Source organism: Podarcis vaucheri, assembly GCF_965113315.1.
Source record: "Podarcis vaucheri genome assembly, chromosome: 15".
NCBI classification, from domain to species: domain Eukaryota; kingdom Metazoa; phylum Chordata; class Lepidosauria; order Squamata; family Lacertidae; genus Podarcis; species Podarcis vaucheri.
The window spans coordinates 1,389,337-1,415,789 of record NC_138753.1 but is presented as its reverse complement, the minus strand read 5'-3'; the positions used below and the strand labels follow the sequence as shown (position 1 = coordinate 1,415,789).

The 26,453-nt window shown below is 53.3% G+C and overlaps 2 protein-coding genes across 12 annotated transcripts; one reads left to right on the top strand and one right to left on the bottom strand.

The window, feature by feature from the left end:
- Nucleotides 1-1,229: 1,229 nt before the first annotated feature.
- On the top strand, nt 1,230-26,453 carry LOC309520224 (apoptosis-inducing factor 3-like). 10 transcript variants are annotated; one of them, XM_082201776.1, is made up of 20 exons: nt 1,238-1,334; nt 3,691-3,820; nt 16,027-16,099; nt 17,312-17,421; nt 17,508-17,617; nt 18,760-18,804; nt 19,121-19,202; nt 19,291-19,403; nt 20,378-20,464; nt 20,882-20,973; nt 21,155-21,285; nt 21,491-21,606; nt 21,959-22,030; nt 22,145-22,208; nt 22,974-23,050; nt 23,134-23,251; nt 23,970-24,068; nt 24,696-24,771; nt 25,691-25,795; nt 25,906-26,453. In XM_082201776.1, exons 3-20 carry the CDS (start codon nt 16,035-16,037, stop codon nt 25,940-25,942), a joined length of 1,599 nt encoding a protein of 532 aa, XP_082057902.1. In that variant the 5' UTR covers nt 1,238-1,334; nt 3,691-3,820; nt 16,027-16,034; the 3' UTR covers nt 25,943-26,453. The 10 variants fall into 10 exon arrangements, with proteins under 10 accessions (XP_082057909.1, XP_082057907.1, XP_082057902.1 ...); XM_082201783.1 differs by lacking the exon at nt 3,691-3,820 and having other exon boundaries at nt 1,230-1,334; XM_082201781.1 differs by lacking the exon at nt 3,691-3,820 and having other exon boundaries at nt 1,232-1,334; nt 16,030-16,099.
- Nucleotides 1,403-10,731, bottom strand: TLCD2 (TLC domain containing 2). 2 transcript variants are annotated; one of them, XM_082201993.1, is made up of 4 exons: nt 10,713-10,731; nt 9,696-9,778; nt 5,776-5,858; nt 1,403-3,343 (listed from the first exon to the last, which is right to left on the bottom strand). In XM_082201993.1, the coding sequence occupies exons 2-4, from the start codon at nt 9,757-9,759 to the stop codon at nt 2,975-2,977; spliced, it is 516 nt and encodes a 171-aa protein (XP_082058119.1). In that variant the 5' UTR covers nt 9,760-9,778; nt 10,713-10,731; the 3' UTR covers nt 1,403-2,974. The 2 variants fall into 2 exon arrangements, with proteins under 2 accessions (XP_082058119.1, XP_082058120.1); XM_082201994.1 differs by lacking the exons at nt 9,696-9,778; nt 10,713-10,731 and adding an exon at nt 9,033-9,560.

Genomic DNA, 26,453 nt, shown 5'->3' with positions numbered 1-26,453 from the left:
AGGCTGGTCTGCCCAAGGCTGCCACCCTGTTTCCCTGGGGCTACAGGAACGTGTGTGTTGGTGGTGGCCTTCCAGGTGCTGCAGGGCCCCTCCTGCTTTCACCCCCCCCCCCGGTCTGGCTACTGGCCATACTTGAGGGGGAGGGGTGCCCATTTTAGCCCATTTCCCCCTCCCCCAAGAATCCTAGGAACTGTAGTTCAAGGGTGCTGGGAATTGTAGCTGTGAGAGGTAAATGGTTTCCAGGATTCTTGAAAGGGTCAAATAATGTGCCTTACATGTTTGGCGTGTAAGTGGCTGATGTATTAAGTATGTCCTGCCTGTCCAAAATCTATTGCCCTTCAGTTTTACTGGATATCCTCTAGCAGAAGAACGAGGGGCCTGTGGCCCTTCAGATGCAGCTGGACTCCAGTCCCTATACAGTGGTGCCCCGCAAGACGAATGCCGCGCAAGACGAAAAACTCGCTAGACGAAAGGGTTTTTTGGTTTTGCATTGCTTCGCTAGACGGAATTTCCCTATGGGCTTGCTTCGCAAGACAAAAACGTCTTGCGCTTTTTTTTAAAAGCCGCTTGAAGAGGCGCAGTTGCGCCGGACCGTGCTTCGCAAGTTGAAAAAAGACTCGCGGAACGAATTATTTTCGTCTTGCGAGGCACCACTGTAATCCCTAGCCATGGTTCTTACTGGGTGATGCTGATGGGATGTGGGAGTCCTGCACCACTTGGAAGGCCACCAGTTCCCTAGCCCTGTTGTAGACACACTTGCCTGGGGCTAAGCTGCATCGAAACCTGTTCAGGAGACGCACACAAGGTTGTCTCCAGAGGAAAGGCCCCAAAACTTAGTGCAGAGGACCAGCTTTACCTGCAGAAGGTGCCTCCTGTGTTCAATTTCAATAATTGTTACAAATTTCTGGGGCAACTTCATTATGCTCTACTTTTGGGGAACAGGGGGGCCTTTCTGAATCCTCCATCCCAGCCCAATGAAGGGTTCAGAAACACTCAAAAGCTTGCTCTTCTGTGACATTTCATGGGTCTTCCTACAGCTCTTGCCGTGTTGGAAGGTCTCTGAATTCAGAAAGCTATATTTTGGAGTGTGACTACTTCATGGGGTCTGCCATCTTGTCCATCTGTAAACCTGATCAAAGTCCTGAGGACAGTGGCATATCCATCCTGTAAGGTCAGTGTTACAGGACAACCATGACGCTGGCCTGAGCAGCAACACAGCTTTGGGTTCCCCCTGGCCTGAGCAGCAACACAGCTTTGGGTTCCCCCAGCCCCACCTTCAGGGCCACTTGGAGCCTCCTTCCCCACTGGATGCCAAGGAACCTCCCTCCTGCCAGGTAAGACCGAGCACCAGCATTCACTTTATCCTTTTATTTCTGTTACTTTTGTGCAAACATATCCATACACCTTGTTAGAATAAGATTCTTATTGTCTACACCAGTGATGGCGATCTTTTTAGACACTGAGTGCCCAAACTGCAACCCAAAACCCACTTATTTATCGCAAAGTGCCAACACGGTAATTTAACCTGAATACTGAGGTTTTAGTTTAGAAAAAACAACTCATACATTAACATCTTTTGTCTTAAAAAAACCCCACAATAACAGTGCTTTCAATGATACAAACAACTTTTTTTTTTTAAAGGTAAAAGTTTGCATTTGGCATGCTTTTGAACAATTAATGTGATTTTTGCTGTTGTACACATGCTGATAATTTGTCTAACCTTGCTGAACTCAAGGTGGCTTACTCCCGAGTAGGAACAACAATCTGGCGGGAGGCCCTGACGCATCAAAAGTCGAGGCCTGGACAGACCGACAGTTTCCCAGCATGAGCCCTCCTCTCCTCCTCCCCTCAGCGCGGCCCCGAGGGTGAAAATGGTGCCCTAGCAGTGCTGGGACCATGCTGGAAGCGGCCAGGAGCCCCCTGCAGTGCTGGAGCACCAGTTTCACCCCCTAGCTACGGCCCTGCTGGGACAATGGCGCACATGCCCACAGAGAGGGCCCTGAGTGCGCCCTCTGGCATGCATGCCATAGATTCGCCACCACTGGTCTACACAATATTGAGGCCTCAGAGGAAGCTGTTTGGCTCTTAGCAGGGTTAAAAGATCCTGGCCCTCAGCATCCAGTACAACCAGGTGGTGCTGTCCCCTGACACAGGGATGCCTGGGATTAATCTAGGTGGCCAGCAGGGGCAGAACGTGGCCATGGCAGCATCCCTGGCTTAGCCTGGAGAGAGGTGAGGAGAGTGGGATTTGCTTGCAACTCTTCAAAAGAGAGAATAGTAAGAGGACAATTGCCACCTGACACTCCCCCACGCCTGCATGCAGAGAATGCACCTACAGACTGTTAGTTACTGAGAGGCTCAGCTGAGCATGGCATGGAAGGGCAGATCACATACATGCTCTTCAAGGAGAGAGAAAGAGAGGCCAGGGCAATCCTGCTTTCATGTGCAGGCAGAGAAGGGCCAGGAGGCAACAAGACAGAGGGGAGGGATCCTGGCATCCTGCCACTTGCTCTGGCCTGGATCTCAGGTGTTGGTGTTCGGAAAGGGGTCTTGACTTCTGGAGCTCTGATGCAGTGAAACTCCCACCCTGCAAGGGGGGGGGGCAGGCAGAGCACAGAGAGTTGTGAGGGCCAAGTCATTTCAACCAGCTCCCTCCCTGCAGGGAGACATTACATCCTTGGCTATTTCTCCCGCTAGCCCACATTCCTTGACTGCTGCCAAGACCCCTCCCCAGCTAACCAGAGGGCCCCCAAACACTGTCCCAAGAGACTCTCCAGGAGCAGTTTCCTCCTGCCATGTGGTTGCAGCTGTGGCTGTGGTGGCCTTTCCATGATCCAGCTGGAGGGGCAGTTGCAACCTGGAAAGCAGATGTTGAAGACCACCCTCTGGCTCTCCTCTCCTGTCCCGCTGACTTGCTCTCCCCCTCCCTGTGGCCTGTACAGCCAGCTGTTAGGGAGGGAGGAGCCAGGGGTGATCACTTCTCCTTCTCACGCCGGCTGGAGGTGAGGAAGTCGTTGCGGAGCAGGCGGTAGAAAAGGATGATGTTCATGGGAGTCATGACGGCCATGCCCACCGTGCTGAGGGTGTAGGTGTTGGGCGGTATGTTCTCCCGGTTGAGCACCAGCCAGCGGGTCATCCAAGCCAGGGTGGTGATGCGGAAGACCACGTAAGTGCCCAGGTTGAGCAGGCTGGTCAAGCGGTAGGAGGTGGTGTGGGCCAAGCCAGCCATCAACAGGATCGTCCGCAGGTGCAGGAAGATGGAGTTGATCTCCACCAGCAGGGCCACCATGGCGAAGCCCACAAAGCGGTGGACCAGGAAGGCGAAGCCGAAGCAGAGGATCACCTGGGAGAGAGGCAGGAAGGGAGCAACGGCCGTTAGGAAGCCAGCACCATCTCTGAAGGGTCTCTGGCTGAGGAAAAGGTCTCTCCCACGCCCGCTGTTAGCTGGAGAGACTGCCATTGGAGAGTGCATCCTCCATGCAAAGCAGACAGTCTACGCCTTTTCCTTCACACTCTCTGTCCACCTAGCCCAGGATTGCCTGCTCAGACTGGCAGCGGGTCACCAGACTCTCAGGCAGAGAGCCTGTTTGCCAGCTTCCTGACCCTTGTAAACTGGAGAGGCTGCCATTGGGGACTGAACCTGGGGCATGTAAGACAGGTGTCCACGCAGTTATGCCCCTTCCTCTCCAGCTGCAGCAACTGAAGACGGCCAGCCTGGAGAGCCTGAGAGCGGATCAGCCCCAGCCAGTTTCATGTCACATCGTTTTCCTACAACGAAGACTTTGGGGAGCAGCTTCGAGGTTGAGGCTGAATCCACTGGGTGAGGAAGGAAGGCAGGGCGCTTCTGGCTGGGGGAGAGGGTGAGTGCCTGTGACTGGGTCAATGCTGCGGTGGATTTATTTAATTTACAGGATTTGTATCAGGCAAAAGGGCACCCACAGCAGCTTACCTACAGTCAATTAAAGCAATTAAAGCAAGACAGTCTCTGCCCAATCTGAAAAGTACAGCACATGAGGCCAAAGGGACAGGGAGTGGGGAGAGCAAAGCCAGGCACCAACTAAAACAGTTTGAATCTTCAGGTTTTTTATAAGGAGGTTTTAACAGCTGCAAGCAAAGCAAAGCAAAAACATGGCTTTCCCCTTGCATGGAGATGTGGCAGTGGTGCCTACATCACCTGTTGAATTTCTACCTGCCTTGCAGCTGTTAAAAGCAGTGGGGCCTTGTCCAAAAAAATTCTAGTGGCCAGCAAGAGGAGAAGCAGCCAGACAGGGAGGCAGGGAGAGGGAGGAGGATCTTGGGATCACACAGCAGACAGACTCCTCCTCCTCTGTAAACCTCAGTGGATTGGGTAGGACTGCAGAGGAAGGAAGGGGGAGCTGCCAAGATCCCCCTCTCTTAATGGGGGGGTAGGAGATCCATTCTTTGTGGGGGGGTCTTCTAGCTCTTCCCAGCAATGCTGTCCTCAGCACAGGCCCTAATGGGATTAGCTGCCCCCTGGGGATTAAGCTTTGTCTCTGCCTGAATTAGATGTATTATTTAAATGGCCTTTTGACCCATCTGGCAGCAGCTTCTAATGGGCTGGAAAGCCACCAGAAGGATGGAAGCCCAGTGAGGAGAGGTGCCTGCCTGGAGGGTGTGCACACTGCCCCCCAACATACTCCAGAGAGGCAGCTTAATCAGCGTGGGTCGAAAGGTTGTCTGCATGTGCAGAGACACTCCTGCCTTCACCACCACCTTACCTGCTGTGAGGCTGAACTGCCTTGGGACTGAAAACTGGGGCAAAGCCTTATGCAGGCTCCTTTCCTTGCCTTCTCTACCCCCTGCCCCCCCCAACTGCTCCTAGATTACTTACCATGCGCTCATCCCACCCCCCCACTTCAAACTTTGCCCACTTGCAAAGGGACCGGGAGGAGCAGGAAGCACGTTTTCCTAGTAACAGGGTCTGAATGGGGAATGAGACCACCCAGCACATGCCGTCAAGCCCTTCATGTATCAGCTTGCCTGGCCCTTGTCGAGTGGCCTGAGCCAAGGGCTGTGCCAAGAAGCTGAGCTGCCAGAGACCATTGTTGGAGAGCTGCCAAGCATGGCACGCCCTGCCCTGCCCAGCTCCAAGGAGGCACAGGTCAGCTTCTCTTTATGTAAGCTGCACAGACATCATTATAAAACACGCTCAGGGACAGGGCGGTTGCTGACAATCCTCGCCTAGCATCAGAACCAAAGTGCCTGCCGGATCAGGTGCCCCACGAGGATGCCTGCTAGCAGCACTCAAGCACAAGAGCAACTCGCCCTTCCTGTGGTTTCCAGCAACTGGCATTCAGGAATGCTCTGAATGTGGAAGGCAGAGCACAGCCATTGACAGCCCTCTCCCCTTCCATGAATTTCTCTAATCTTCTTTTAAAGCCATCCAAGTTGGCCATCCCTGCCTGCTGTAGGAGTGAGTGTGGTTCGTGAGGAAGGCTTTTCTTTATCCTTTCGGAATCTTTCAACATTCAGCTTCACGGGATGGCCAGGAGTTCTGGTGTTATGAGACGGAGAAGGGAGGAAACTTCTCTTATCTACTTTTCTACAGGCCATGCATAATTTTATAAACTTCTGCCATCTGGGGATTTGCCTGCCTGAAATCCCGGAGAGCCCTATCCCTGAACTAATTTGAGGCACCTTCGTTTCTCCTAGCCAGTTGGCTGGTGCCTGGGAAGTGTGGTGCAGGGGTGAGAGAGTTGCACTGGAACCCAGGAGAGACCACTGGTGTGGGGGAGAGGTCCTCCCAGAACTCACCACAGAGTGGTGGAAGAGCAGTTCCCAGCACTGCTGGATCTTCTGGTGAAACATCATGTCGAAGAAGTCCTGCACGAAATAGCCTGAGGGAGGAACAGAAAAGAAAGCGTTGGCAGCCAGGCCCCTTCACACACACACACACACACACCAGACCCAATTTCCGAAATATTGGGAAATTTTGGAACAAGAGGGAGATAGACTGAAATTGCAGAGTTTTGAGAAATTAAAAAACAAAGTGCGAGACTGGCTTCATTATTATCAGATAATGGAGGCATACAATTTGGACAAGAAAATTGGCGTCCAGGTGGAAAAATCAAAATTAGAAACAGAACTGCTAGAACCCAAAACTAAGATTTTGTCAAAGATGTATAACTTGCTGTTGAAATGAAATACACAGGATGAAACGGTGAAATCTGCTATGATTAAATGGGCACAAGATGTTGGACATAAGATAATGATGGCTGACTGGGAACAGTTATGGACCACAGGTATGAGGTTTACAGCAAGTAATGCCTTAAGAGAGAATATTATGAAAATGATATACAGGTGGTACATGACACCAGTCAAGCTTGCAAAAATCTATCATTTGCCCGATAATAAATGTTGGAAATGTAAAGAAACTGAAGGTACATTCTTTCACCTTTGGTGGACGTGCCCAAGGATTAAGGCTTTCTGGGAGATGATTTATAATGAACTGAAAAGAATATACCTTTCTGAAGAAACCAGAGGCCTTTCTCCTGGGCATGGTCGGCCAAATGGTGTCAAAGAAGGACAGAACTTTTTTTATGTATGCCACAACAGCAGCAAGAATACTTATTGCAAAGTATTGGAAGACACAAGATCTACCCACTCTGGAAGAATGGCAGATGAAGGTGATGGACTACATGGAATTGGCGGAAATGACTGGCAGAATCCGAGACCAGGGAGAAGAGTCGGTGGAAGAAGATTGGAAGAAATTTAAAGACTATTTACAGAAATATTGCAAAATTAATGAATGTTAGAATGATGTCAGAATGAAGTTAAGTGGTTTAAGCAGCAATGTTATAAAGGTGTATGTAAAAATGGATTGTTAACAGGTGAGAATCCAAAGTTATAATATATTATGTTATAGGACTAAGATAAAAACAAAGAGGGAAAGAAATTGCTGAATTAACTAACTGAATTGGAATACAAAAAAGGGAGGCGTGAGGAGGTCAGGGAAACAAGGAAATGAATGTAAGGTATGGAAAGACTGATTTTTTATAAGTGTTTTTTATCTTTTTTGTATTTTGTATTTTTTCTTTTATTTTTACTTTTGTCTTTCTTTTTCTTCTTTTGTTTAATTCATGTAATTCTTTTCTTTGAAACCTTAATAAATATCATTTTTAAAAAAAGAGAGGAGGGGAGTGTGCAGAGCTTGGCCTCATGCTCCTCCGAGGACTGGCGTGTGTTAAACTTTCCACAGATTAAATTATGAAGATGCTGAAGAGGCTGGAAAAAAGTCTCCAAATTCCTGGCTCCAGACTCCTTCCACCCGACCCCACCTCTGACTGCTTAGTTTGCAGCGGTCAGATTCAGCCCATGCTAAGAACATGCATACAGGGAGGGGAAGATGGCCCTGCCTGCCTCTTCAGCTCCCCAGGCAAGCAGATGCCTGGGCGTTTCCCCCTCACACCCGATAGATAAAGATCCCCCCTCCTAGTTCTAACGTCTCCATTCAGGGCCAGAGGCAGGGAACACGGCTGGCAAGGGCTGTTTGCCCACGTTTCCCTGACAATGCTGTTTCCTCAAAAGCTCCCAGCCTTGCCCTTTGCCCCCCTTGTAAAAAACAACAACAGGGCCTCTTTGGGACAAGTCTAGAGAAGGCCTCTCGCTCCCCCTTCTCCTCTCCAAGGTGACAGCCTCTGATCCCAGCAGCCTGTCCCGGGGGCTGGCAGCTCAGAGCCACCTTCCTCAAGCAGACTTCACCAACCTGGTGCCCTCCGGATGTCTTAACATTCATCAGCCCCGGCCAGGCTGGCAAACGCTGTCCTGATGAGCAGGGTCAACTGGCAGTTGCACCATGCCACCTGAATACTGCCTCAGCACCTGCACAGGTTCAGAGGCGCTCTTGCCTGTATTCTGTGACTGAGTCCTGGGATTTAAGCTCATGATCCAGGTTGAAGCCATAGCTGCCCCAGCCCTCTCACAGCTCAAGGACAAACCCCACCAGCAGAGCCTGCAGGATCACTCACACAAGGGATCCACTCCGATAGATTGGACCTGCCTGCTCTTACTTACGGCCTTTAGTTATAATTTACGAAAACTGAGTCTCTGGTTGCGGCATAATTTTAACTGCCGGCTGCTGTGCTTATATGTTGCTTTAAAGGTGATCTTCCTAAGCTGCTTTGGGCATGTTTTAAGACAGAATCCCATGCATCAAATAAATGATCTATGGAAACACAGGATTCTCCACCCACTTCTGTCAAATGCTAAGAAGATGAAACCCCTCCAGGCCCCCAAATTGTTCACTGGGACGTCCTTCTCCCCATCGACATGGGCACGAGTGCGAAGAGCCCAGTCCTGAGTGCCACCAGAGGGATCAAGGCAGGTGAAGACACACAGCCAACAAATAAAAAGAGTTTTTTTGCCAATAGGGGAAGGCAGCAGTCTCAGCAAGGCTGGCAACCGCAAGGCATTTCCATGTCCCTTTGGCTAGGACTCTGGGACTTGGAATAACAACCACCACCACCCCCGCCAGCTATTTTAAAAGTCACATGAGAAGCGTTCCTGTTCCTCCTCGTGGCATCCCCTGCCTCAAGAGTATCTGGCAAAGAAATCTCATAGTGCTGGGTGGGGCATCTCCACATCCAGGAATCTAATTCCCCCAGGCGGGTGCCCTGCTCTCTCCTGATCCAGAAGAATGTCTGTTGGAGCAAAAGACCGGAGTGTGGGGAGAGAAAGAGGCCATGTGGCCCAGCTCTGGAAGGCCTCCCCCCAAGCCCCTTGGGCCACTCACATCTCTCCCAGGCCCCATCCTCAGGGACCTGCGGTCAGGTGCAGTTCTGGAGCCTGGTTTGAAAAGGAGGAGTGAGAAGTCACTCACTGGCTATGCGCTCAAGAGTCTTGCGCAGAACCTCCAGGGTCAGAGACAGTCTACCACTGAACCGCTGGGGAGAAACAGCAGGCGAGGCTTGCCACCTCTGTGCCTTGCTTTGCAGGCTTCCGTTGTGGGAAGTAAACCAAAGCAAATGTCCCAGTGACTTTCCCCGTTTCCCTGCTATCTAGAGGAAGCTTACCATGCTATATCCTGTCAGTGGTGGGGAGACATAGCCAGACATAGCCCTGAAACGGGTCTGCTGCATGGGCTGAGGCTGGGGCGTGGCCCAAGGGGGGCTTTGCATGCGCTTCAATGACTCTCTGTCTCTTGGGGGTGGGCAGCGAGGCTGAACTCTGCGGAGAGGAATTTGCTGTGGCGGCAGCAGCAAGGGATGAGAATGGGCTCGTTTGTTTGCCCCCAGGTCACGTGCCTGCTAGAGGGAAGTGGCGAGAGGCGCACCCAGGAGATAGCCTGGCACCAGCCGCTTCCCGACCCGTGGGTCAGCTGCTGAGGCTGCAGCCCCAGGGGACAAAGGCAGGCAAGCAGAGCAGCCATTGAAAGGGAAGGCTCTGAGGGCACTGAGGCAATCTTTCCCACATACGTCCTTCTGTTGCTTCCTTGGGTCCAGAGCGCTGTGTTCAGCTTCCAGGGCCCATTTTCAATCCCACTTCAGCTCTGGGACCGGGGAATCGTGGGCAAAGTGCCTCTGGGTGCGCACAGAGTGCCAACCACTGTGCCCACCGTGGGCGGCTTCACACACTCCCTCCCGCCCGTCTTTTATGGTCAGCGCCTAGGGGGAGCGGAGGTCGGCTACAGGCGGGGACCCCTCCTCCTGCGCTTGCTCCTTCTGGCGGCCACTCACCCACGGAGATCCCGAGCAGGTGGTGCGCGGCGGGCAAGTGGGTGTCGATGAGATCCTCCGCCATCTGCGGGTGGAAGTAGAAGCTGGAAAAGGAGAGAGAGAGCCGTGAGACCCCTGAACGCGCGCTGTCCGGTTTCCCCCCAACTCCGCCCAGTCTCTCTCGGCCCCCCGACTCACCCGAGCAGCGCCCACGAGCCACTAAGCAGACTGTGCGCCAGCGAGGTCCAAATGTTCCGCCACTTCCAGCGGTTGCGCTGCGCCGAGGGCGGCGGCGGCACGAGGCGCTCCAGGCCGCCGTTGAGCAGCCGGAAGGCGACCACCGACCCCCCCAGGACCAGCAGATCCATCGAGGGGCTGCCCGCGGGCCGCGAGCCCCGCCGATCTCGCCCGGCCGCGCCCCAGAGAACTGCCCCCGACGGCGGCGCCTCCAGCTCCCTTTGCGCCCGGGCGCAGCAGCAGGAGCAAGAGCCGCCGGACGAAGCGGGCCCCCGGGCGCGCCTCCCATTGGCTCCTCGGCCAGCCCATCTCCATGGCGACGGGCACGCCCCGACGGGACGGGAGGGGGCGCTGCGGGCGGGATCAGCGGCGGCAGAAGTGACGCGGCCGGAGCGACTTGGTCCTGTAGGGTCCGGTTCCCGGCAGAGAGCAACGGGAGGGCTGCGCGGAGCTCGCCGCCCACAAGCAGCAAAGCGCAGCCGGGCAGCGGCAGGACTACACGGGGACCCCTTTCCAGCGGGGAAACTGGGGCAGGGAGGCACGCCCTGGAGCAGCAGCGCCAGCCGCGTTGGATGCCGTGGTGGGGTCCCCTTCCTCGCCTGCAAGGACCCAACCTGTTAGGAATGGGCAGGGTCAGCGAGGCGCTCCTCCGGCGCGCGCACAGAGCACCACCGCTAGGGTGGCTCGGGTGGGCCTCGCAGAGAGCCCCCCGGGAGCGGGGCGAGGGGCCTCCGGAAAAGTGGACCCGGGGAGGGGAGGGGTCTGCCCACCTGGTCATTTTGAAAATGCTTAACAACCTACCAACATAATAATATTCATGTCTAATTTGTAGATATGGGTCGTTCTCTCCATCTAAGAGTGTTGTTGTTTGGTCGCGCCTCTTCGTGACCCCCTGGGACCAGAGCACAACAGGCACTTCTGTCTTCCACTGTCTCCTGCAGTTTGGTCAAACTCATGCTGGTCGCTTTGAGAACACTATCCAACCATCTCGTCCTCTGTCATCCCCTTCTCCTTGTGCCCTCCATCTTTCCCAACATCAGGGTCTTTTCCAAGGAGTCTTCTCATGAGGTGGCCAAAGTCTTGGAGCCTCAGCTTCAGGATCTGTCCTTCCAGTGAGCACTCAGGGCTGATTTCCTTCAGAATGGATAGGTTTGATCTTCTTGCAGTCCATGGGACTCTCAAGAGTCTCTTCCAGCACCAGAATTCAGAAGCATCCATTCTTCGGTGACCAGCCTTCTTTATGGTCCAGCTCTCACTTCCATACATCAATACTGGGAAAACCATAGCTTTAACTATACGGACCTTTGTTGGCAAGGTGATGTCTCTGCTTTTTAAGATGCTGTCTAGGTTTGTCATTGCTTTCCTCCCAAGAAGCAGGCGTCTTTTAATTTCGTGACTGCTGTCACCATCTGCAGTGATCATGGAGCCCAAGAAAGTAAAACCTCTCACTCCCATCTAAGAGTAGATACCTTGAAATTAATGGACCTCAGGACATAATGCCCATTCATTACTTTGACACTGAGTACAGCCTGTAACAGATTCAGAAAAATCTGTGTTGTTTTGACTGAGCAAAGGCGCATGCAAATTCCCTCAGGCACCAAACTGCGTGGGAAGCGTTGCTAAAGCGGACACCATGCCAGCCTGTGCCAATCTGGTGCCAATCCCCCACATGCTTTGGACCACAACCCCCATCACTCCCAGCCAGCGCAAAACGCTCTGTTTGGGGGCAAAAGGGAGGGGGAAACAGGCAATTTTGCCTGCCCTCTCCCAGACTTAGACAATGTTGGTGGCAGAAGAAAAGGTGAAAAAGAAGAAATAAAATCAGCACAAAGCTTGGGGTGAGGGAGCCCAGTGCTCCTAAGGGGACTCAGACCTACCTCTCTCCAGTCATCCAATACCGGGGATGCCACCAGCCGGTGTGTGCATATGAGAAAGTGGGAGTATGCGCTCTTCCCCACAGGCTTGGCCAAGGGTCAGAGGGCCAGAGCTTAGTGACAGAGCACCTGCTCTGCATGCAGAAGTTCCCCAGATCACTCTCAGAGAGCATCTCCAGGAAGGAATCCCTGTTTGAGGCCCTGGAGAGCCACTGCTGCCTGTGAGTGTGTAGACAGTACAGAGCTAGATGAATCAATGTTCTGAGGTAGAAAGCAACTTCCTACGTTCCTAAAGCTAACAGCCCTCCAGAGAATGCCTGCCTAATCTTTGTCCACTGACACAGCAAACTCATTCCGTAGTCTTGGGTGCCATCCTTTGCTATTGCTTTGCCCCATGGCCATGCTTTCCCTTGGGTTCCCCCCTCCCCATCGCTTACTCTGCAACCTGTAGGGGAGGCCGGGCCAGAAATTTTCTGCCAGTGTTTATTAAGCTATGCCTTTCTTTCTAAATTGACACCTAACCCCTGGCAACGCTAATTTTATGCACCCTTCGTGCTTCTCCAAGCGATACCAGAGCCAGTCAAGTCACTCTCGGGTCCCTGTTGCAACATCAGACTTGCAGACTTTGCTCTGCACTCTTTCCGAGTCCTAATAAAGGACTCATCATTCATTAGAGAACCAACCTGTTGCATCTTTGGTCCTCTGCCCAGGACTTGCCTCTCCCTTTTTCTTGCTGACTCAGAGGCTGTTCTCACCAGAGAGCAGGATCTTGCCTATCTCCCTATCTGCCTGCTGGGTCCCCTCCGCATCCTCCATCAGACAGGTCTGTCCACCTTCTTCACATCTGCTGGTCTATACAAATGAAAGTTTTGCTGGTTGTTTCATAAAATTTATCTGCCACTTGATTATTAAAAAAACACCTCAAAGCTGGTTTATAGAAGAGATAAAACAATGAAATTATTACTAAGAAAATATAGCAGCAATAAGTTAAGAAATTTGAAAAGCTAAAATAACAAGGGATTAAAAACGGATCAAAACTCACATCAACTTTCCAAACATCTGGGTAGGCTTGTCGAAGCAAAAACATTTCTAGCAGGTGCCGAAAAGAGTGCAGCGAAGGCGCCTGCCCGGTTTCAATAGGCAGAGAGTCCCAAAGCTTGTAGGGGCAGCGGAGAGATGGTTTGCAGTTAGGCCCCAACAGCCGGGGCTCGAGTATTACTGTTTGCCTCCCCCAACTTGGAGAGGAAGAAGATTGAGACTGCAAGTCCAAGAAGAAGTGTCCTTGGCTGGGCTGGCTTTGGGAAGGGTCCTCGTAGCTCAGGGGCAGAGCACCTGCTTGGCATCCCCAGTGGCATCTCCTGGGAGGGCTAGGAATGGCTCTCTTTCTGTCAGCGTAGACAGTCCTGAAATGGATGGAGCAACTCCTGCCTCGTTGCATGTGACGTAGGAGTTGCCAAGCCTCTGCCACACCCAGGCCCAGCTGCTCATTACCCCATGGGCAGTCTGCACACTCCCTTTCTGAGACCTTGATTAAGGAGCTCCAGAAGCTCCTCTCCAGGTCTCAGCCCTCCGGAGCAACAGGGGTGCCCCTGGGGGCCCCAGGTTCCAGCAGAGTAACAGCCGTGGAGGAGCTGTGCATTGGCGGCAGGAGGCGAGAGGAGGAACTGGTTGAAGCAGGCGGCTGCCTCTCTTCACGCCCACCTTCTCTCCCAGGAGAAGCCGGGAGGGAGGGAGCCACAGGCGGATCAGCTGAGCTCCAGGGAAACCGAATCCAAGGCCGTGAGTACTTGCTTTTGCCTCACTGGCCACCTCCCTGACAGTACAGGCTGAAGGAGGTACAAGGGATGGGGCTTCCCTCCAAGTTTGAAGGGTGGCTGGCCAACATCTGATTCCCCCCTGGGGACAGAGAACCTGTCTTGCCTTTGGGAGGCTGCTGCTTCCTCCCTGGCCTTGCCTGCTGGGCTCTCCGCAGCCAGCCTGGGCTCATAGCTAGGGGTGAGGAGGATGCTGAGGGGATCTGGAGGGCAGCCACCGATGTTTCCCTGTGCTCTGTTGGAAGGCTCTCTGGCAATGAGGAAGACCTTTCCCTGCCTGCCACAATCCTAGCTTAGGTGATCAGGCCGGTTGTTAGAAGGCAGCATCTCAAGTACTCAGGGGTGGAATGTCGCCTTGCAAACGGAAGGTCCCAGGTTCAATCCCCAATGGCATCTCCAGGTGGGGCTGGGAGAGACCCCCTGCCTGAAGCCCTGGAGAGCAGCTGCCAGTCATTGGAGACACTATTGAGCAAGATGGGCCAATGGTCTGACTTGGTATAAGGCAGCTTCCTATGTTCCTATGCACTGTCTCTCTGTCTCGTAACAGCAGCCATTGAACCCTCACAACGCTCCTTTGAGGTAGGCTGAGAGAAAGAGAGAGGCTGGCTGGCTGAAGGTTCTCCAATCAACAGATAGACATTTGAACCCAGATCCGCCCAATCCAAGCCCAATTGTTAGCCTATCCAATGGTGCTGACCTAGGGGCTGATGGGAGTTGTAGTCCAAAACATGCATTGGGCACCAGGCTGGCAAACTCTGTCATGGTGCCTTTTGTTTCTGTGTCAGGGAAAGGGTCCCTTGATGAAAAGTTGTATTTGATGAGCTGCCATTGAAGGCCCAGGAATAATTTCGCAAAAAATAAATAGATGGCACTCGAAGCACCTGGTTCTGCCTCTTCCGGCCCAGTGGCTTCCCTCCCCCAGGCATGTTCTCTTGCCTTCCCACACGCAAGCAGCACACCAGAAGGTGCCTGGGATGTAGAAGGACACTGGCCGCTCCAGCTGCGCCTGGGTGAGAGCACTGAGGGAGGTGGCACTGGGAAAGCGGCACCCCAGGAGCCGGGAGGAGAGAAGCTGGGGTGAGGGGCTCCCAACTGCCCTGCGGTAAAATGAAACAGGGGAACAGCACTGGGTGTGCTAAGTTAGGCTCCTGAATTGGGAAGGGGAGAGATGCTAATCAGGAGTGGGGCTTTGTTCCTATGCCATGCTTATTTCATGAAAAGTATGCTCCTTGACTGTAAGAAGAAGCCAACCTCAAAGCGGATTTATGGGAGAGGGCTGTGAGGTCACATCATATTCTGTTTGTTAACTGTACTGAGGTTTGTTCGTTTGTTTTTTACAAAGTCGTGTATACATTTTATAAAATTAAATTAAACGGTTCTGCCACTGAGAACAAAGGCCCTTAGCTGAGAAGGTGCTTGGAGGCTCCCCTGCCCTCTCTGTCTCTCTCATGCCCCAGCTGCCTGTCTCTTGCACCTGGCTCTGACTGGTAGAGCTTGGGGGTCCTAGTCAGAGGGCACAAAGGAGGTCCCACAAGAGTGAGGTCTGCCCAGCCCTCATCTCAGCTTGGCCTGCCTCCCTCTCTGTCTCTGGTCCCAGGCAAAGGAGGACTGGGCCTGCCTCGCCATCACCAGCTGCTGGGTCATTTCTCAGCAGGAGACCATTCCAGGGGCTGGGCTGGGCTGGGGTCTTCTGCATGCAGAACAGTGAGCTCTGCCACGGAGCTGAGCCCCCCCCCTCAACTCAGGGCTGTCAGCTGGGCGTTATCAGAAACTGCTGAGGGCTGGGCCACCACAAGGTGCTTGGCAGCTGAAAGGATAGTGTGTGCTAATAAAGAAGAGAGTGCCCCTGAGAGTGTGCGGAGTGCTTTCTCTGCATTGCCAGCCGACTACTAGCAAGGAATTAGGAGTTGATTTGCCCTGGGCTCTCTTCTTTTACAAACACAACATGAGGAAATCTGGTGTCATCATTGTCAGAGATAATGTTTCACGTAATGTCTTTGATGTCAGAAAAAAGCAAGCTTCGCTCCCTTTCCTTCTGACTGAGTCCTGCCTTGTGCAACTTACTGCCTGGAGTGTGCAGCTGGGCAGTGTTAATGCAGACTTAATGAACTGGGGTGTGGCCCGGGTGGATTTGGGTGCTTCCGCCCACTCATCTCGCTGCTCATTCTGCTGAGAGAGGTCCCAGCAGTGGCATAGCATGGGGGGTGGAGGGGGGGCTGGCCGCACCAGGCGCAACATCTGGGGGTTAGGGTTAGGAGGCACAAATTCACGGGTTAGGGGGCGCAAATTACTTGCCTTGCCCCGGGTGCTGACAACCCACGCTACGCCACTGGGTCCCAGGGTGGGGGGCAGACAAGAGAGGCTGCTCAGGGAGGGAGAGTCTGCCCTTGTGTTCTCTGCCTGACCTTATTCCTTCTGGGCCTCCAGCAGGAGCCATGGAAGGGGGAGACACGGTGGTCACACAGCAGGTCTGCCAGGAGGACGACATGTATGACGGAGAGTGAGTATAGATGGCAGGGAAGCGGTAAAAGCATTGCTGGGTTTGTTTTGGCTGTATGAACAGAAGCAGTGCCACCATGGAAGACCACCAAGCAAGACACGGAGGGAACAGCCCTTTCCTGCCGCTTCTCCCCAGCTGCTGAGGGATAGACTGCCTCTGTCCCTGGAGGTTCCACATGGTTATTGAGGCTAATAACCAATGATTGACTTCTCTTTCCTGCATGGATCTGTCTAGTCTTTGAAAGCTGTGGGCTGATCCAGATATATATAGATACAGATACAGATACAGATATAGATACACACACACACACACACACACACACACACACACACACACGGGGAAGCGTTCTCTCTCTCTCCCCCCCTCTCCCGAAGGAAGACTTCCTTCCTTCCCCGCTCCCACCCACCCAGCCCTCCTGCTACTAACTTCTGCCTCCTCTTCCTCCGGTTTCTGCTTGGCTACCCAGCCCCTCCCAGTTCTGCCCTTTTATAGACCTGCAGAGTATCTGGATGGGGGGGGGGGTAGGACACATTTTTAAGGCTGCCAAGTTCCCCTCCTCCCTCCCCACTTTCACAATATATGTATCCTGGCCTTGTGCATGGGATGCTTTCTTTTCCATTACGGTTTCTTAAGCCATCGGGCTGCCCAGAACAGGAGCTGAGCCAGGCGGCATGTTATGAGTCTGCATGTTATGCAAAGGCCTTTGCATAATTCCTGCTCGGGTCTTATACAAGCCTCCCCACCCATCTGCACATGTCTCCAAGGCCTTGCAGAGTTGTCTGGCAGCTCAGGTTCAGCAAAGGCTTCTTTTCCTGCTTTCACATTAGCTCGTTTCACAGCAAGCTAGACATGCTGTCATTTGCAAACGGTGCAGAATCCTCCACCCTGCAGACCTGGTGTATTTGGAGCTCTGAGTCAACAAAGAGATTGGAGCATCTGTCCTGGTCCTCTGGCCTTCGCTGTTGTGGAGGCAGGAAATTGGACAAGGGGGGGGGGAGGGCAACTGGCAGCAGGACAATCCCTGCCTTCCTGCAGGACTCCTTTGGACCCTAAACCCTGGAGTCCCTGGTTCCCTTGGGTGTGTGGGCTGGGGGAGTCCAGTTCCTAGGAAACTCCTCTGGAGAGCACCACCGAACTCTCCCAAAAATAGACTTCTGGAGGGAGAAGGAGCCTCTGCTTCTCAAGGGCCACCCGTCTCCCTTCCACTTGCAGGATGCGAGAGGTGGAGGTGGCTGGGCACCCGGTGTTGCTCGTGAGGGACCACCTGCAGTTCAGCGCTCTGGGGAGCAGGTGCACCCATGCCGGAGCCCCCCTCAGCAAAGGTAAGGGAGTGCCTCTCTCCCATCTCTCTTCCTCCCTGCCTGTTTCTCTCTCTCCTGCTCAGCTGGTCTCTCCTTCTGAATTCCAGGCTACTTGGGACAGGGACGGATCCGCTGCCCCTGGCACGGGGCTTGCTTCAGCCTCAAGACGGGGGACATTGAGGAATACCCCACCCTGGACTGCCTCACATCCTTCAAGGTGCGCTCTGATTCTGACTGCCCCATCTGCTGGGGCTTCCTTGCACAGAGAGCCAAGGGGCCTTTTTCGTCCTGAGAGGGAGGGGGAGGCCTCCGCTGTGGTCCTGCTGCGCAGCTTCCCTGCCTGGGTGGAAGGGGCTGCTAAGGGTGCCTGTGCTTCACTGCAAGCCCAATTGAGGGCCAGGATCTTGGAAGGACAGCCTCCCCGCCCAGGCCTTGCTCCTTATCTTGTTGCCCCTTCGGATGGATGGCGGGGCCTTTTCGCCTGTGGCACCTGAGCTTGTGGTGCTCCCTTTTGAGAGCGGCTGGCTTGCCTTCTTCTCTCAAGGCCCTTAGGCAGGCTGTGGAAGGGATGACTTCTTCAGGCCCGTTCAGCCCCAGGAGAGGTTTGGATTCCTTGCCAGAAATCCCAGAGAGCCATTGCTGCATGTCAGAGTGGAGGATACTAAGCTCAATAGACCAAGGCTCTGACTCAGTTGTGCCATGTGAATTATTACGGCTATAAGCTGCCTTTGGTGGCCACAACCAAAGTCAGCCTCAACTGAGTCAGCTGTGAAGGCCCCAAAATGAGCATATTAATCAGTGTGTGTTTTAATGCCTGTGGCAGCCGGAATCCTGGCCTTTGGTCAGCCTCAGTAGAGGGAGGCCAGTCCACAAATGCTGCAGCGGGAAAGAGGATGGCTCCATGTGGCCCCACTTACTTCCCTTGGGGGTGAGAAGTCCCACAAACGCAGAACTCCCTTGGGCTTTGATTTCCTCTGGAAGGAAAAGTCACAGGAGACTTACAAGCATTTTGTAGCAATTGCATTCACTTACCAGTATACAGGCTGAGCGCAGGTGGAGTCGGCAGGCATAGCTTCACACACCCAAAATGCACTGCTCCCCATCAGATCCCCGGAGACCCAGAAACCTCGTCTCTCTCTGGGTCTCCCTTGAAAAGTTCCTGCTCTCCTCCTGGCTTCCTGCCCCAGAGACACCCCACGCCCTCAGTTCCCTCCTATTTTCCTTGGTGCAGGGTGGGGGGAGTTAGAGAGCCACCAAAAGATGTCTGTGCCCACTTCCTACAGAGCATCAAGGGATATTTGCAGCCCCATTAACCCTCTGCTGTCCAAGCTCCAGTCAGTATCCTTTGGGTCTCTGCAGGTGACTGTGGACGGTGGGCATGTGTACGTCACGGCCAAGATTAAGGTAAGGAACTCTGACTCTCCTCCCCTTCTCAAGGCTGGATGTCAGGAGTGCCATGGTGTTGGGAACCTGTCCTTCCTCCTGCCCAGCCACAGCCCAGGCCAGTGGCGTAGCGTGGGGGTTGCAGGGGGGGCCGGCCGCACCGGGTGCAACATCTGGGGGTTAGGGTTAGGGGGTGCAAATCCACGGGTTAGGGGGCGCAAATCCACGGGTTAGTGGGGCGCAAATTACTTGCCTTGCCCCGGGTGCTGACAACCCACGCTACGCCACTGGCCCAGGCTCACACCCTTCTCCCCACCTGCCCCCCACTTTCTGGCAGGACCTGGAGAGCAGCCACAGGGTGAAGCCCATGAGCAAACGGAACCCGCTCAACAGCCAGATGGCGCTGCTCCTGGGGGCAGGTGAGTCCAGGAGGGCCAAGGCGGGGAGGGCATCACCCAGAGTGCCAAAGAGTCATCACTGCTCACCAGGCTGCCCTCTCCTTCCTAGGCCCCGCAGCCCTGACCTGTGCCGAGATCCTTCGCCAGGAGGGCTTTACTGGCAGAATCATCATGGTGACCCGGGAGAACCACCTGCCCTACGACAAGACGAAGCTGAGCAAGGTCTCTGGGGGGCCTGGGGCATGAGCAGTGGGGCTCATCATACCTGAAAACGCTGAGGGTGGGAAGTCTCTTTGCCCCTCATTCATTACACCAGGGATCACCCAAGGTTTTCAGGGGGCCCAGACTTTCAGCTTTTGTTTTTTACAATGAGGATGTCTCTAGCTTCCGTAGAAGGAAAGTTACGGGGCAAGAGGTGGAGGCACTTTGGAAGTGATTTCTGAGAGCTGAGAGGGTGGTGTGGCTGCCTTGCCCATTTTTCCTTGCACAGAGGATCAGTACGGTGGGATTTGCCCACCCAGGACCAGCAGGAAGCACTGGCCTTCTCTGGGCAGGCATAAGGTTGCCCGGGCGCAGGGTAGGCAGGACAGTCGCTTAACGGTGTACGATGCCACATTCTGCATGGCAGACGTTTTGTGGCTGGTTCCCAAGGCACTACCTGTGCCCACTTGCCCAAAAGGATGGCCATCCCCTGTGCCACATGATGGCATTTTTATACTGCCCTTTAGCAGGAACCCCACCACTTTTTCAATCCCGTGCCTTAGAAGACTGCTGGGCTGGGGAGAGATGAGCTGGGTGCTCCCAGTCTTCCACAGTGTCTTCTCCCAGGCAGCTTTGGAACTCCCTGCTGATTGAAGCCAGACAGGCTCCCTCTTCGCAGTCTTTCCACCAGCAGGTGAAGTCCTTTGGTTGCTTTTTAATGAAAGGCCTGGCGCTGTGAAATTTTTATTGCAGGAATTTGTATCTTTTAATAGGTTATATAGATCCATCGATAGGTATAGTTTTAATTCTATAGTTTAGAATTAATTAAATGAAAAAAACTAAAATTAAGTGTTTTTAAATTATTGTTTTCTCCAGTGTTCTTAGCTGTAAGCTGCCTTGATTCCATGTCAGGGGGAAAGGCAGAGTATAAATAAATATAAAACAACAAAAATAACACTGGTATAAAACAGGTCTCCTTCCTTTGCTGTTCATAGGCATGGGGTACCAAAGCAACAGACATCTACCTGCGGTCTCAGAGCTTCCTGGATGCTCACAGCATCGAAGTCTGGATGGAGAAAGAGGTGAGTGGTGTTGCCACCTGTGAGGGGAGGGGGGAGATTAGGACACTGAAAGGAGACCCCCCCCACACTAACATGGATGATGCCACACAAACCCCTGCACCTTTGCGTAAGGAGGGGGTCTCATGCCATGCAAAATGGGGTGCCCCCATTTCAGAACAATGGAAAGGACAGAAAGGCAGGATGAGGAGGAGCTAGCAGTGTTGACCCTTGTCCTGCAGGATAAGGCTTTTCTTAAAGCCCAAGCTCTTCCCCAGGCCATTTAAGGACTGTGGTCAAAGGGTCAACGAAGGATGATGTTAATGGCAGATTTAGTTCATGGGGGTGGACTAGATGACTCTTGGGATCCCTTCCAACTCTACTATCCCCCATCCCTCCATCACAGTCCCACTTCGGGTCCTCTCTTTGGCCTGGCTGCAGGTGGCGTCTCTGGACCTGGATGGCAAAAGAGCAGAGTTCAGTGATGGGACCTGGCAGACCTACGACCACCTGCTGATTGCCACGGGCAGCAGGTAGACACTGTCTCCTCCCAGGCACAAGGGTACAGTATTGCGCCCAGAGCTCAGAAACTGCTCGCGCTACTGAAATTCCCCATCGCAAAACGTGCCTAGAACAATGGGAGTTTTGAACACTGCCCCGATCATAAGCCAAGCCATCCTGCTCAGCCCCATCTCCTCTTGCCCCCCGTTTCAGTCCCAGGCGTCTCCAGTGCCCAGGCGCCAACCTCCAGAACGTCTGCGTCCTCCTCACCCCTGAAGATTCCAGCCGGATCCTGCGCTTGGCAACGGGCAAGAGGGTGGCGATTGTAGGAGCGTCCTTCATTGGTATGGAAGCCAGGCACGCTCAGTTTGGGTGGGCCTGGCAAGCAGCAGGGGGGGAAGGCAGGGACAGAGCAGCTGCAGGAGCCTGGCTCTAAGGAACCTTCTGCGAAGCAGGTCCCTAGGAGCAAAGAGACGCAGCTGGCCTCTCCCCCCTGCACCCACCTCCCCCAAAAGACCCCCGAGTGAGGACCTCTTCTCCTCCTTGCAGGCATGGAAGTGGCCGCCAGCCTCGTGGGCAAAGCCGCTTGCATCGAGGTGATTGAGAGGGCAGAGTGCCCATACCAGGTAGCCCTGGGCTGCCAGGTGGGCCACGTGGCAATGAAGGTGAGCAGCCCAGGCATAGAGCCAGGGGGATTTCTAGAGAGGGAAGAGGGGGGAGCTCAGGGCCAGAGAGCCTGCTTGGCATACTCTGATGGTGGATCGGACTTTCCTCCCCCCAGTCCCGCGAGGCTTGGTTGGGAGGTGGCCTTGGAACAGCTCCAGGCTGGGTTATGGGGCGACCCCCTGGAAAGAGAAGTAGAAGGTGGAGCGTAATTTCTTGTGGGCATTTTCTGGCACCTGTGACGCCCTCCCAGAGCACCCCAGTGTAGTACCTGCAACCCAGGAGAAGGTGCAGGCTGCCTGCCCTCCCTGGGTGCTCCAAGGCCAACACCTGTCTCTCCTTCCACCTCTGCAGATGCTTCAGGTGCAGGGAGTGAAGTTCCACCTGCAGGCAGAGGTGACAGAGCTGCAAGGCGAAGGAGGAAAGGTCTGTGAGGGGGGGGGCAGGGGCTGAGCTCAGCGACCCCAAAAGCGGGAGGCTGAGGGCTTGGAAGGTCCTCAAATCACAGCTGCCTTCCTCCTCTTCCTTCCCCACCCCCAGGTCACACAGGTCCTTCTGAGCAGCGGGCAGGTGATCCCCGCAGATGTGGTGGTGGTGGGAATAGGTGAGTAGAAGGGTTGGGGCTGTATGGAGGGAGTGCTGTCCCCCATGAGCAGCAGGGCAGGCAGCCCAGGCTCTGTACCCCACATACAGGGATGCTGGTGTTTTCTCCTCCCCCCACACCCAAAAAAGCTGGAAGCCCTTTGCACTCTCTGGCAACAAGGTACAGTGCTCTTGCCACCCACCCACTGCAGAACTGGAATGATTTCTTTCTTTCTCTGTATGTTTCTATTTATTTTTCAACAATAATATCTAGGCACAGAATAATAAAAATATATTCAGCGGTACAGCAGATGTCAAGGCAATAAGCAACTATTTTACTTTTAAAAGACAACTGAAGGTGGCTCTGTTTAGGGAAGTTTTTAATGTTTGATGCTGTGTTGTTTTTAATATTTGGTTGGAAGCTGCCCTGAGTGGCTGGGGAAACCCAGCTAGATGGGCGGGGTATAAATAAGAAGTTATTATTATTATTATTACATATCCTTTGCTATTTTAGCTACAAAGATTTCTAGCATGTCATGCCAGTTGTTCAGAGCCCAGCAGGGTCACAATCTTGGTCTGAAAGGGGGAGCTTAGTGTTCCCCCCTCAAACAAGCAAATCAATAAGGACACACACAGAGAAAGAGAGAGAAAATAATTTGTAAGTCACACAGCTTGGCAAGGAGGGATCAGGCCAGGGCTTCAGCAATGCCAGGCTAGAGGCCAGGGCAAAGCACTTTGGTGCCAGCTGGGCAAGGCCACCACCTCACTCCCCCCTCTCACCCCCCAGGAGTGACCCCCAATTCCAGCTTCCTTCAGGACAGCTCCATTGTGCTGGACCGCGGAGGTGCCGTCGTCGTGGATTTGGTAGGTGGAAGATGCAGCGGACACCCCCCCCCCGCCCTCTGTCCCCTCCCCATCTCTGACCACCATCTCCTTTGCCCCCTCAGTTCATGCAGACCAGCGCCCCCTCTGTCTTCGCTGCTGGGGACGTGGCCTCCTTCCCCGTGGCTCTGCTCGGAGGGAAAAACATCAACATCTGCCACTGGCAAATCGCCCAAGCCCACGGTAGGCACTGCAGGAGTGGGGAAGGAATGTGCGCACCCCTCAGGGCAGTCCCCTCGGCCCAAGTACAGCATTTGCAGAATTAATTGCCCAGAGCCTAGAGCTTGCATGTGTTTCTTCTTAAAGAAACATCAGGTTTCTAGTCCTTACTGACCGCAGAGAATAGAGGATTGCTTTCTTGAGGAAGGGGCGGGCAGGAAAAGAAAAAGCCAGAAAGGCGTGGGGGCAGCTATCCCTGCTCAGTCGCTGTGTCCTCAGAGTGATCCCTAGAGGACTGACCACAGCCCCCCCCCTCCTTCCTCTGAGGGTTGTTCCCCACTTCTCTTCATAACTTCCATACACTTATTTCCTCGGACCTCCTCATACCTCCCTTCTTTGTATTCCAGTTCGATTTGTTAGTTCAGCAAATCCTTACCATTAAACTTTTACCCATTTGTGAAACCTCTTTTTTTCATATCTCTTAAAGCATTACAGCTGGAAACCGCTTAGTTTCTATCCAACATCCTTCAAACATTCATTAATTTTACAATGTTTCTGTAAGTAGTCTTTGAATTTCTTCCAGTCTTCTTTCACCAACTCTTCTCCCTGGTCTCAGATTCTGCCCGTCATTTCTGCCAATTCCATATAGTCCATCACCTTCATCTGCCATTCTTCCAAAGTAGGTAGATCTTGTGTCTTCCAATACTTTGCAATAAGTATTCTCCTTCTCCCCCCCCCCCAGGCCGCGTGGCTGCCCTCAACATGCTGCAGAGGCAGGAGAAGCTGCACACGGTGCCTTTCTTCTGGACCAAGCTGCAGGCCAAGAGCATCCGCTACGCAGGTAGGCGAGGGGGGCGGGGCACACACCAGCCTCCTGCCCCAAAGCCGCCAGGAGGCAGAGGAGCCAACCAACTGGCGGTGCCCCATAACCCAGCCCTTCATCTGTAAGAACCCAGTCATTTAGTGTGGCAGCGCCTACACTTTGGAACTTCCTGCCCATTGATATCAAGCGGGAGCCTTCGCTGTACTCATCTTGGCACCTGCTAAAAGCATTCTTGTTTAGAAAAGCTTGTCCAGGTGCTTAGAGAGTTGAGGGGATTTTTAACCTGTTTTAACATTTTAACTTTTGTATGTTTTAAAGTACTGCCGCATTTTTTTCTTCATTTCCTCATTTTTATCTTTTAGTAAATCCACTTGGCTGTCTGGGTTTTTTTAGTCTAGCGCTGTATGAATTTTATGAAATGTAATAGTAGTTTTCTTATTTATAGCCCACCCATCTGGCTGGGTTTCCCCAGCCACTCTGGGCGGATTCCAGCAAAATATAAAAACATAATATCTGCATAAACCACCTAGAGAATGCCATCCTAGAGCTGTGAGCCTCGTGTCCAGGAGGGATCTCAGTCCTCTGCCAGCTCCCTGCCAACTATCCTGTCGGATCCCAAAACTTTGCTCCCTTCTTGCCTGACAGGCTGCGGGATCGGCTACACCGAGACGGTGCTCAAGGGAGATCTGAGCCAGGAGAAGTTCCTCGTCTTCTACATCAGGTGAGTCAAGAGCTCCGCTTGGTCATGGGGGGAGCCGAGCAGGGGCCCCAGTTGCCAGTGCAGAAGCCCCCATGCCCAGCGCTGCAGAGAAGCAACTGCCGTGCTCTGGATTGGATTGGTTGCCTTTCTGGGCTGCTTTCCATTCAGATGAAACCCAAAGCGGCTCACAAAACATTGAACAACAATAACAGAACAAGTACAGCACAAACCATTTAATTAATAATCAGTAAAACAACAGCAATTTATGAAATTTGGTCAGCAAAACGGAACCTAAAAAATAAGCTGAACATCAGAATTACAGCATAAGGCATATCGTATGATTTCTAAATCGTCAATATAGCATTTTCTGATCGATCAAACAGTATTTTCTTTGGGTGGGGGTTAAGGATAGAGCGTTAATGCTGGTGACGCTCCAAACTGTCTTAAGGCAGGGGCAGATAGATCCCTTTTCTCCCCCCCCCCCACCCCTCAGGCTGATGTGCTTTCTAACTCCTACTGCATGGAAGGGGAGACAGCAAGGGGGGGGTCCCCTAAATGCTATTGGTCAGTGGTCAGGGATGATGGGAGTCCATTGCCACCTTGCGGGGGAGGGGTGGCAATCCTGCCCTCTTACTTTGGGCCTGACAGGTTCAGAAAGAGCACCTCTGCCGACAGAAACATAGAACTGTAGAACTGGAAAGATCCCAAGAGTCATCCTGGCCAACCCCCTGCGATGCAGGAATCATTCCACTCTGGGTGGGGCAGAGCAGAGGCTTGTCAGAGTGGCACCCGTCATTGGGGGGGGGGGGACATTGCTGCTGGCAAGTCCCAGATTCATTCCTCAGAATCTCTCCTTAAAGGCAGGTCAGGCAGCAGGGGCTGATGGGAAAGATCCTGAGGGGGGGGCATCCTGACCCAGCTCTCTCTCTCCCTTGTGCAGGGATGGCATTGTGACTGCAGTGGCCAGCCTGAACTTTGACCCCATGGTGGCCATGGTGGCTGAGATCCTTTACTCGGGGAAGACCATCACCAAGGATGAGGCAGAGTAAGTTGTGTCAGGGGTCCCCCCCCCAAAAAAAAAACCACAGGAGCTGACCCCCACCAGGGCCACGCTTCCTCTGTTTGGGTGACCCCAGCCATCTTGTTTCCTTTCAGGGCGATGAATGAAGAAGCCCCACCAGAGAAGGCCTAACCTCTCTCCCCACCCCATGTCAGGATCGGGGCCAGGGAGAGGCCATGAGGCTCCTAGCCCTGCTGAGAAAAAAGAGGCTGGATTTGATCCTATCAGGCACTGAAGCTTCTAATTTTTGCCTGGTTTCTCACAAACGTTTGAAATTCCGATCTAAGCTGTCCTCTCTGCTAGTGTTGAAGGCTAAGAAAAAGTGCCTGAGCTGAGCTGCTTCCAGATGTCCCACCCTCCTTCCAAGCAGGGCCCCCATACCATGTTTTTTTTTGGGGGGGGGAGAGAAGGGGCTGCAGCAGCTTACGGGTGGAGCATCAGCGTCATCTCCAGGGAGGGGCTCTGCTCAGACCCCTGAAGAACATCTGCCGGCCTGTGCAGACAACACTAGATTCTGTAAAGAGGCGGCAGCTGCCTAGTTGGTCTTGCAAAATGTAATATTTGTTCTGATATGATTAAGGGCTTTGCCACTTTTGTTCTGAATTAACTGTAGCAGCGTTCATAAACAGTTTGTCCAAAAGAA